General features: G+C 32.2%; 1 protein-coding gene across 1 annotated transcript in view; it reads right to left on the bottom strand.

Annotated features, from left to right (window-relative positions):
• Window positions 1–2,465: 2,465 nt before the first annotated feature.
• The window catches only part of PCDH9 (protocadherin 9), a 28,863-nt gene continuing 19,037 nt past the window's right edge, over window positions 2,466–12,291 (bottom strand). Inside the window, exon 3 of the mRNA XM_019632117.1 lies at window positions 2,466–7,652. Within this exon, the coding sequence (XP_019487662.1) occupies window positions 7,554–7,652 (99 nt within the window). The 3' untranslated portion in view covers window positions 2,466–7,553. The remainder of the gene's footprint in view (window positions 7,653–12,291) is intronic.

Below are 12,291 nucleotides of genomic sequence, written 5' to 3'. Positions count from 1 at the left end.
ATTTTGTAAAAAAAAAAATCACCTTTTCACCTTACAGATCTTCTATTTAGTAGGCTGTAAGAGCAGCATAGAAACACATCAAATTATGTGTAAAGATCCACCTGGCAGAAACATACCCTGTAATATAAGTGATCAATAAATATTCATTAAATAAATGAAGTGTGGAATTTTTTTTTCCCCTGACATAGTGTTTCAAAGTAATCAAAAGGACAGTGATTCATTTACACTAACTGGAGAATTATAAATCTATTTATACATTCCTTAGTAAATGGTTACTTGTATATTTAAAAAAAAAACTAAATGTATGATATGTTCTATTAAAGGATGTTTTGATGTTTATTTAAATATCAAAAGCAGCTACAGCAAAAATAATGACCTCAACCTAGGTTGATACTTAGGTTGGTTAAAAATATTAATTAGTGACAATTATTCCAATGACTCCACCTTTAAAACTTTAAAATAGAAAGCACATACATTATTCAAATAACATAAAAAGTAAATTATTGGCATTAAGTATGTATTAAATTCTGATTATATAACAGATAGCTGATTATATTTAATAAATAACAAACATTAAGTGTTTATTGTGGAGAATTTATTATTAATCTGTTTATAAATATATTATTTTATACACACATGCATATAGATTAAAATAAGATTTTTATGTATTTTTATGTAATGAATAACATTTACCCACATATAGATACATCTCTGAGATTAAGCACTCTATTTCTAAGTCACCAAATAATAAAATTAAAAGTATAGACTAAATTGGCTGGTTTTGTCTATCAGATTATCTTGTTAGGCATCTATTTTCCTTCCTCCCCCTTCTGTGCTTCACTTGCTTCTTCTAACAAGTGACTAATAATACTTAACCCTCCAAATTAATATTACAATCCATTTTTGAAGTGAAATTAAGTGGTGAAAATAATTTGCATAATTTATTGTGTCAATCTGTTTTAATATAGCAACAAAATATGCATTATTTATGAATAAAAATATGGGCAAATATTTGTAAGGAATTATATCTCATGAAAAAATATGAAAAAGTTAAGGAATGGCTAGAACTTCTAAATAGCATTGAAATAGGTCATAATTTCAAAGAAATAATCAAAAGGCAAAATACATATTTGGAACCAATTTTCTCTTCTCCAGAGGAGAAAAGCACCTTGATATCCCTGGCTGTTTAATATTTAACGAAGACACCAATAAGCTACTTGCCCAGCTCCTATTGGTCCTCACATTTCACAACTTTATTATTCAAAAGACTTTTCACCACATGGATGGAAAGTAAAAACAACAAAAAAAATTGTTTTGTTTTGTGTGCAGTATCAAAATGTCAATGCAAGCTAAAAATATTCTCATTCAATGACGTTGTTGAAAGGACCTCACCAACTTACTGTTTTTTAGGGAAAAACATCTGGGAAAAGAAAACTTGGCAAATAGGGCAGAATAGGTTTAATCTCTCTGGGCTAAAATAAAATAAAGGCGACTTTAAGATGAACAGCAATTTTGTAACATTCATTCTATATGTATGATGCATGAGATTTCATCACTGCTAATTCAAATGAGTATCATTACAAAATGGAACTCTTTCATATGAAAAATGTTTGGACCTTTTAATGACATCAATGATTTTTTTGCATGTATTAAACAAGAATATAAATAAAATAATCAATCTGCAATTGAAAAAAATATCTCTTATGAAAATTTAATTCAACTCCCTACTTCCTATAGTAGGGAAACTAAAGGTAAAACACACAGCAAACTCATATTTATTCCTACCCAGCACATGTGTTTCTCTGAGGAAATAGCCCTGGACTTGTGTCCCTACTGGCTTCAAGGGCAGCATTAAATACCATGGTGGACTCACGATGACACAAGGCTGTCCTCAGCCCAGATGTGTATTATTAGCAAAAAGTGAGTCTGTCCCTAAGTAAGCTAACCTGAACCAAATGTAGATATTTATATTTACTGTATTTGAGAGTCTAGCCTTACATTGTAATGGGATGTCAAAAGTAATGTATGCCAAACTTTTACTCCTAAGTATCTATTTAGCGTCTGTAAATACAGCATGAAAAACTTCCATTAACAGACCTGCATACATTTTCTCCACATTACCTCCAGGAAACTGCTTCTCTGCAGCCTAGAACATTCAGTTAAAGTGCAAATTGCTTGACATTCCAATGCTGCGAGTGGACATAATGAGCGACCAGGGACTTGAAGGGGGAGCCCATTTGGTGTCTTTTAGCCAGCGTTCCACAGGTGTGAGCAACTCATCTCTTAGGAGAACAGCCTCCCTGTTCCACAAGGGCTAGCTCTTCGTCATACCACATGTGTTAACTCGTCATTGTATCAATAAGATTAAGTTCAGGGACTCTTATTAGAAAACCAGAGAACTAGGTAAAAAAAAAATGTTCACAAACAAATTCAACACAAAATCTCAACACTGTACAAAATAATTTCTGAAACTTTATTGTGAATTTTAAGGTACATTTAGTAGAGGATGTTGTCCTTAATATAATTACTTAAAATAAATCAGAAAGAAATGCACATACTACTTGTTTAAAGCAAGGATAAGTACAGACTTTCGAAGTCACAATATATACAATTATATGAGTGCAATAAGCTTCCAAATACATTAGGTATATATCTGCTTAAATAAATAGAATACTTGATTTGACATATGTGAGAGTTATACTGATTACACCAAAAATGTTTTACAAAATATAGCCAAAAATGGAACGTTATACATTTTGATATACAACTTTTTAAAATACTTTATATAGTCATTACTTAATTCAAATTATAGTGTACAAAAGTCCAGTTTAATGAGGACAAGTTTTAATTGTGTTTTTAACACTTTTCAGCAAAGATAGATATTAAGATGCATCCCTACACATGTTGCTAAATTACCATTCAACTGAAATCACTAGCACAGGGAGGAAATGTAAAATGTTCTACCAATTATTAACAGTAATAATTTTTATTGATAAATCACCAGTATAACACACTGCAACATTATTTTGGCTATTTTAAATCTTCTGAAGCATATCACCTAATTCTTCGTCCAATTATTTTTGCATGTATAAAAACTTAATTTAAAATCAAAACAGAGAGCTATTGCTATATTGAACTTCTTATCTACTCTGCAATACACTAATTTTAAATAATACCTTTATTGATCAGTTTTCAATTGGGAACTTTTCCCCAATAATCCTTTAATAATAATACTTTGTGTAGTACCTTACGATAGATCTCAAGAATTTATTGCATAAATTAGTAATAGAATATACTGTATTGTGAATGTTACCTACAGAATAATGGTATTATAGGAACATGTTATGTCAAGTGTGTACATTTATAATTATTTATACACTGTATCACAATAAGGAAGATTATTTTAAGCCACATTTCATCATTTTTAGCATATAGTTACACATGGTAATTTGGAGTATATATAAATGTGGCTACTTTACAGAAGTAAAACTGAGTATAAACTACCAGGGTCGTTGTCATTTTTTAGCTGAAAATAAATGTTTTATTTTGTGTAATTTTTTAATAATAAAAGAAAGAACAGAAAAGGAATCAAACATCTCCATATATCATAGAGTGGTGGAGTGGGGAAAGGGACCCTTCAATGATCGTTTTCTAAAAATTTCTTAAGCAACAATGATTGAAAAGAAGCATTTTGCAATTAAACAACGAATAATGTGTTATCTGACTATGTCTACAGAAGCGGCCTGGCAATATCAGAACAGAATTATAGAATGACTAGGAACACATTATCAGTCTTTTTTGACATGGGTGCTATAAAAGTAACGTAAGGAAACCTGTTGTATGTGAACTGATGTTGCACATTTATATTTTTAGAATATTAGGACATCAACATATCTGAACGCATATCTAAAACAAGCAACACAAGTTAAATTATCTTAAACTAACCCAGTACCAATTGCCCACTGTTTTAATGGAACAGCACCACATGTCAAGCACCCAGTCAATCTCTATAACTCAGCAAGTTGCCTTTTACTGGTCAGAATGGAAGCATATACATTGTCTGCAAGAAGTGAGTTGATATCAGGAAGGCTATGTAGAGAACACACACAAATGCAGTCTCAATGTACTTTTACCACAGGCAATAGCCTGTGAAGCATAGCTTTACCTTCGTAACTATAGCACCTTTTCTTTTTTTTTTTTTTTCATCAGAGAGAAATGTCATCAGAGCTATTAACATTAGGTTTATTTAGGAAGAAATGCACTCACTTATGAGTGGAGTATCTCAGCTGTCCATATATGTGTCAAGGTGTTTGTGTGTGTGTGTGTGTGTGTGTGTGTGTGTGTGTGTGTTTTCAGGGTAATAAAAGATGAAATATAATTCAAGTAACATGATTGTTCAAGAGTAATCTTATTTCTTCCCTGTAAAATGAACAGGGGTTAATTAAACAAATTGCTATGTCTTCTCAGCTCCCATGCTTTAAGGCCTTGATGGTAACAAAGGAATGATTGGTTTAACTATAAAGTATGTATGTATACATTCACACTAAGTTAAAAATTTTCAGTCTCTTGAATACTCTCTCAGAGTGTTAGAAACTAAATAATAGACTTCAAATATTTTTTAAACTAATTCATTCTTAGTATTTTGAAGTTAAATGAAAAAAACAATGTCTCATAGTCTACGAATACCCCTAAATTGGGTAACAAATTTATTGAAAGTTTAAAGACAATCGCCTCATTTTATCTACATCTAGAACTCCATTGTTATGGTTAATAGACTTTATAATTCTATTTTAATGCCACTCTGTGTATCAAAGACTCATGCACAATCACCTCAAATACAGTATGATTAATGTGTTCGTAATTTCTCTTTTTCAAATAATCACCTTAAATTTGACATATTCCTGATCCTTTTGGCTTTAACATTACGATTCTTAGAAGCAGAAGGAGAAGATAAAGAGGGGGAGGAGGGAAGGGAGGGGGAGGCGGAGGAGAAGGAGAAGGAGAAAATAAGCATTAAAAAAACTGTGAATAACTAGAACCCATTGCCTCAGTGAGTGCATCTGTAAAAGTGATATTGAGTAAGTCATTTCCAAATTGCTGTAATTTGCTTTTGCAATCCCTGCACAGCATTCAAATACATGTTGTGGTTAAGAAATAGAATACATGCAATTGAGGAAAAGAATTCATTTTCTGCTGAATAAACAGCTAAAAAAACCACATTGTCAAAAATCTAAAGATCAGCACCCCCATCAGAAATCTATGTAAAAATACGTCCAAGAGTTTGTGAAATTAAAGTCTAAAGAGAGTAATTTTATTAAAGTGCCACTATTGAAACAATTTACAATAAAGCCAGTTAAAAAGTTCTCAGATAACTTGGTGTCAGAAAATATTGCCATAATTCCACTGCTATAATAGATGAGCTCTGTAAGTATGGAAGGAAAAGCTGGAGTTTGGGGAGCCTTCAATATTTTGCAGTTACAATATTGTTATTAAAACTTTTGGTAACGTATGGAATAAATGTTTCACTTCAGAGACATTTTACACAGCAATATGTAAATGATTGTATATTAGATTTTTTGTGTATATACATTGCATCTTATTTTCTTATTGTGGTCACAGACAAAGCATACCTTTTCTGTGGATATTTTTAAGAGATAAAAATGGTTGTAATTAAAAGGACAAAATCATACACTGCACACAATATTGGGGTATTCCATTGAGCCAATTCTTGATATTTTTGAAAAATTATTTGACAAGAAAAGTATACCAGCTTAATTACATGTGTGTCTTCCACGTCCCTTTTTATCGACTTTCTTGAAATTCTGAATGTGTGAAGGTTAGGGATTAGTGTCCTGCCTTTTAAACCACATCGTTGCAGAAAAACCATTACAGAATTTCCACTCCACTAGTAATGTTGTCCGGTTCCAATAATCCTCTCATGTCATTCCTCAACTGCCTAGAATTGATGTGCGTTAATCCATAATTGTGCAGGGAAAAAATAAGTGCCTGCTGGAAAGCTTCTACTCCCCTCAAGGCAGAAGTGTCCAATGCTAAGGCTATTCCAGTGGGCTCTTATAATGTCCATTTGGGTACAGCCTGCCTGTCACAATCATAACCAATAGGCATAATGTCACTACAAATTATCACCAACACCCGGAATGTCGATGCAAATTAATTTAGTGTTTCATAGAGCCTTGTCTGTTTAGTCCCCAGATAAAGGAGAATTCCAGCTATATTTTAAGCCACCTAGAAAGCTAAATCAGCACATTGTGTTAGATCACTAACATTTGCATGCTAGGGCTTTAGTTCTCAACCCCCAACTGGGAGCTCTATCACAAGAGGGCTCACCTATTGGGGAGCCAAAACAGCTTGGCAGTCTTCTACCTGAATCTGATTTAAAAAAAAAGATTACTAAAATTGTTTGCTTTTATATTTGGTCTCATTAAATATGATGTCCAACAAAAAATATCATTAAAAAATGTATTCTCTAAAAATGACTCTTTAAACAAACATATAGACAAAATGATTCTATCCTTGCACAGGTTATGGAGTTAAAAGTCAGCTTGCCTGTATGATTTTGGGTTCATACCCAAGTTACACTTTTCTAATATCTTACCTTAGTCATTTAAACTACGGAAGTCCTGCCACTCTAGTCCATTGGCAAATTAACAGATGACCTTAGCTTTCTTATATCAATGGTTGATGTAAAACTGTGCTCTTACTAAATCATTGTTGTCTGATTAACAAACATAGCTACATTTGGTCAACACGTTCAATACTGCTCTTTAATTAGAATAATTGAAATTTTTCTGCCTATTAAAGCTTATTAGTTAAGGGTCATCAAGAAAATGCTGCTGCACCAAAATCAAACTAAGCTTTAAATAATACCTGAGTCCACGCAATCAAAATGTAAGCGATGCAAGCTTCTAAACTATAGGCTTTCAGAATTATGTCAGTCTGCTTGTCTCATATAAGAAATGCTATTTGAAAGTGCAGATCATTTTTTATTCAGTAGGCATATGGCAGAATTTATGTTCTAAATAAGAACAGCATTCATGAGTGATTCAGTGATCCACGTGCATTACACACAGCGGACGGAAAGGTTAGCATGCTGTCCCAAGCATCAATTTCTTTTGTCAAGTGGAGTAAGAAAAGCTACCTCATTCTAACCTTCAAATTCCCCTCAAATTAAAACTGCAACTTTCCCACCTAGAATTTTTATCAAATGCATCCATTATAATAATCCATGATAAACAAATTTTATTTGGATGAAATGGTTCTCTGGATTTCTCAGATTTAAGGGAGATCTTGACAGTCCGAAAAGTGTTTATCACCTATTGTTAGAGTTTTAGGCAAGGGGCATTAAGAAGCCAGTAATAAAATATGGTATACTCGTATTTATAGAACTGTACAAATTGATGAATAGTTTTTTTGTGGCTAAAGTTAAAAATACTAGAAAATCTACTCTAGGGCTAAAATGTTATAAACAATAATAAAATAACTTATTGTACACATGTTCCTAAATAGACATGAAGACGTGTTCTCTCAGTGCATTACAGATAGGTTGGGGGAAGGCCCATGCTGATCTTAGCTGGCAAGTTTTTGCAAAGATGGATGGTGGTTGGTGCTTCTGACCCATTCAGGAACAGGGGCTGGAATAAAAATTAAAAAAAAAAAGGAGAGCATCATTCTAGTCTAGTAGAGAAGAGAGATCTTTTTGTTATAATAGTTTTACCTCCCCCTCTTCTAGAGCCCCTCCTATCTGATATGAGGAGTAGTTTTTCAAAAAGTATAATCGTAACATTCTTGTTCTATTTTGAGATGAGCAGAATGTTTCAAATTCACTACTAAAATCTACTGTGTGGGAAAATTATTCAGAGTCCTACTGCCTAAAAGACACAAATGCTATTACTGGTCTTACGAAGGAGTAGCTGTGAAGGTTCATAGAAAACCAGAAAGGAGCGCTCATGCCTCAGGTGTGATTGTGTCATCATGCCAGACGCTCAGTGGTGAAATTTATACACCAGAGGAATTAAAAACAAAATATCAAATTTGACTTCAACTTTTTTTTTTAACCTGTACACAAACAATTTATTTTTGGCACCATGGACTCTAGGTGATGTGTCATAATTTTATTTTTTAAATCCAAGTTTAATCATAGAAGCAGCATCGTTTAGCAACTACAAGCAAGGCTTCTGGTCTAAGACCCCTACGGTTCAAGTCCTGGATTACACTTCACTTATAAGAACTGAGACCTTAAGCAAATTATTTAACTTCCCCTCAGCTGTAAATGAGGGATGTTAACAATAATACCTGACTCACAAGGTCATTGTTGCTATTTAAGGAGTTAATATATTTAAAGAGCTGAGAGGGATGTCAGGGACACAGCACTCAAGTAAGGTGGCTGTTATCATCATCTGGTGTTGCAAATCACTTTTAACACATTGTAAACTAAGTTTCTAGAAATAAGGAAATAATGGTACCAACGTGAACATTGTGATCATTTTACAGAGCCAAGATTGTCCATGTCTCCCACGAAATTGTTCGCTACTTAACTGAAATTACTGTGGTTTATTTTGGCCAGTTATTTTAATATATGTTTAAAAGCATGTTTACATTTTTTTAGTAATAAAGTAATGATGAGTCATGTTAAAGTACTCAGTAATTAGTTTCAATCTCAGTAACATCTCATTAATTCTCTTTATTGTTAGCTTTCCCCATATATAGAGGCTACTCTAACTCTATTATGATTATCAAATGTTGCTTTTGTCCAAATTCCTAATGAATTTATTTCCTTCCAGGCGAAACATTAGAAGGCACAGTCTACATAAATTCATTAATCTACAAACACCCAATTCCAAATTATATGCCAGTGGATCGTGCCTCTTTGTACTTTTACAATAGAGAACTGATTGGTTTAATCATATAACTGTGATTCACTGTATTGTCCCCAGAATGGCTCACCATGACAATGTTCCAGAAACTCACAGGGTTTTAAGTCTTGGCCTGTCAAGCTTCTCACCTGGCCAGAGACCCTTACATCTCATTCCACCAATTACTGCCCCAAATAGCTAAAGCACCTCTTAGGCAGAAATCACAGGGTTTTCATTTGACACTAATCTATTGTTTTGTTTTATTCTACTTTTAAATTCTGTATAATTTGCTGTCACCCAAATTAGTAACATTAGTTTTAGGATTTTTTTTTGGGGGGGGGAATTACCTCCAAATGACCTTATATCCATGGAATGAATATTTAGAAAACGTATCATGTGCATATAGCCATATGGTTATGAAAGGCACCTTTGTTGCTACACATTCAGGATAAAAGCATTAGATGATTTGCTTAACATGAAAAACAAAAATAAAGTATCTGGTGAGCAACGTGTGCCATTTCCAGAACTACACCTCCTCCATCTATATATCAGCTTCCCAACCTTGCAAAGAAACTGCTGTACTCATCTACCTACAGTGTAAAATCTTCTTTTTGTAATACTTCCACCAAAAATACTGATTGGATTGGGTTTTCATAAAGTTTTTTCAAGACAAAAGAGCAGAATGCAGTAAGCACTACTAAAATGCAAGTGGATTTTGAAGTTCCAAAATCACTGGGATATTAGCGAATAAGCATTTCTACCCTACGGTGCACGTCTCAACCATCCTCTAGGGCCCAGTTTCTGCAGTGTTCTGGACAAAAGGTGGTACTCTCTGCTATGGCAAAACATAGCCCTAATTTATGTTCCTGTATGCAATTAGCGTTTGTTCCATGTTCAGGTGGTATATTTGGGGGCTACCTCAGCTAATTTGTAATTCAGTCCCTTTCATCCCAAACTTGATTTTCCATCAGTAATAGATTGACAGTTCTGATTATTTACATTATTTCTTCAAATTAACTCAATTTTGTCTTTGAATGAACGAGCTGCCAATAAAATCAGTGAGCATTATTAGATTGAATTAGCTTTTCTAAGACTTATCCTGTAAACAAATGAATCATCAATCAAAATTACTACCATTTGACTTTTTAAAAACTGTATTTATTCATTATCCCCAAATTATGTGGAATTCTCCAATAATCTGAAATACTAAAAATGCCTTATGGCAGAAAAAAATATTAAACATAACTAGTATAATATTATTGATAAAAATATGGTAGCTACATACTATTTTAAGTTGATAGCTTTCTAATCAAAGGATAAACACCAGTAATCTGCTTGAGGTTTTATAATTCTTCTGTTTTGTGATTTCTGATTTAGGAGAATAAAATTAATTTTCTAGTTCAGAAGGGAAAAATTAATCAGGCAGAGACCTCAAAGAAGATAAAGGCAATGCTCTCTTATCAACACTAATGCAAGAGCCTGATAACACAGATCATACAAACAATGAAAATATTGCAAATTGTTCATTGTCAGGAGAGCCTGAACCATATGATTTATTTTGTAATTGTTTTTCTTGAGCCAATGTTAACATTGATTGGTACTGTTTGAACATATATCAACTGATGATGGAAAAAAGTAGGCCAAACGGCATTGGGTGGTAAGAGGAAATCTGCCAAAGACTGATATGTCCCTAAGTAATTAGCAAAAGCTGTAGTTCTATTTTCAATAATAAAAATGAAAAAGAAAATGCCTGAATCCAATAATCTTTCAGATGAGAAAATTGCATTCTCAAGATGCTAAGTGAAATGTTAGCAAAGTATAAGTGGTTTTAAATAGGTATTATTGTTGCCAAAAATGAGAAAGCTATGTGTACAAATGTTTTGAAGATGGGAAAATCTAAATTTATTTTAATAATCCCTACTGGCTTATTTTCTTTGGTAAAGTAATGCATAGTCACTTATAAAATTCATATTAAGCAAGGAATTAAAACTGTGTAAAAACACCACGTTATCTGTCACTGTGAGTGATGGTGAAACTGTCACATTTCTAATTTTATGTAGAAATTGGTTAGTACAGGCAGTGTAACACTCATGTAATTTCCACACAAACCTTTACTTAAATGTATCTGTTTTACTAAGCTTATATCCTGTTGCTTCATTCTAAATTAGCTTTCCAAACTGGCTATATGTTCATATTACTGAACAGTGGATTACATTTAATTACATGATTTGGTTATATCTATATATTTATTATTTCTCCAAAAAATGTTTATATTTTAATCAATATATTTAATTAAATAGTGCTATTATACATTTTATTCCTGATATCTACATATATTGCCAGTTTTCAATTTTTTAGCACATTCACATTATAGTTAATTACTTGGAAGATAGTTGCTTAAGTAGCTGCAGAAAAGTTGAAAAGATCTTTTTTTGCACCAGCTTAATGGTTATCACTGACACCTATCTACAATTAAAATAGTACATTTTCTGACAGTAAAAATCTATCTTAAAAATAGGTTTGCACAAAAATATTCAGGTAAGGCGTTAAGTGTATTATTTTTCAAAACAAAAACAAAGATTATTTGCTTGAATATTCTGTTGAAATTTTGAAATGGCCTGCTCATATAAACATTCATCTATATGTAAATTATTAGCGTTTTAAAAATGATTACGTTAAACATAACATAGTCTGTCTTGCCTGAAATGTAAAGCCCAATTATAACATTTTGTGTTTTAATGAAAGGAAACAAAACTTTCAGGATATGAAAATTTTCCAATTTAAGAATAAATTATTTACAATAAAGGTCAGCATCACCTGGAGGTAAAAGCCAATTAAATCAAACATTTCTTTTAGCCAGAGTTTAACATCTATATTCCATGTCTATGTTATGTCTTTTTGAAAGGTGAAGGCTGGACATTCTTTTGTAGAATATTATGACTCAAAAAAACCCTTTTAAGTGGATCCCTATATAAGTGGACCTACATTTTTAGAGAACACTGTATTTTAACTTGGGTTATTACTCAACATTATCAATATGTGTCATGTTTTTAAAGCAATTTTTACTATAGCAAATATGCTGATCTCATATAGTTACAAAAATGAAGTTTTACTTGCAACTATATATTATTAACACCTTTGCTTGTAGAAGAAGTGCGATTTTAAGTATGAAAAAGTACGTTTCCCTCTAAATTAACCAAAGGGTAAATTTAAACTTGGCATTCTTATAATTAGAGTAATAGATCTTAGAATTTTATTACCCTGCTGAAAGATCAAGTCTCCAGCACTAGTTAAAAAAAGGAGATACTTTAAAAAATATATTTCAGGGAAATAATGACATCAATTTAAAACTGAGAGAAACTATATATATATATATATATATATATATATATATATATATATATATATATATATATAT

Source organism: Hipposideros armiger, unplaced genomic scaffold (genome assembly GCF_001890085.2).
Source record: "Hipposideros armiger isolate ML-2016 unplaced genomic scaffold, ASM189008v1 scaffold_1078, whole genome shotgun sequence".
NCBI classification, from domain to species: domain Eukaryota; kingdom Metazoa; phylum Chordata; class Mammalia; order Chiroptera; family Hipposideridae; genus Hipposideros; species Hipposideros armiger.
This window is presented reverse-complemented; position numbering and strand designations above follow the sequence as displayed.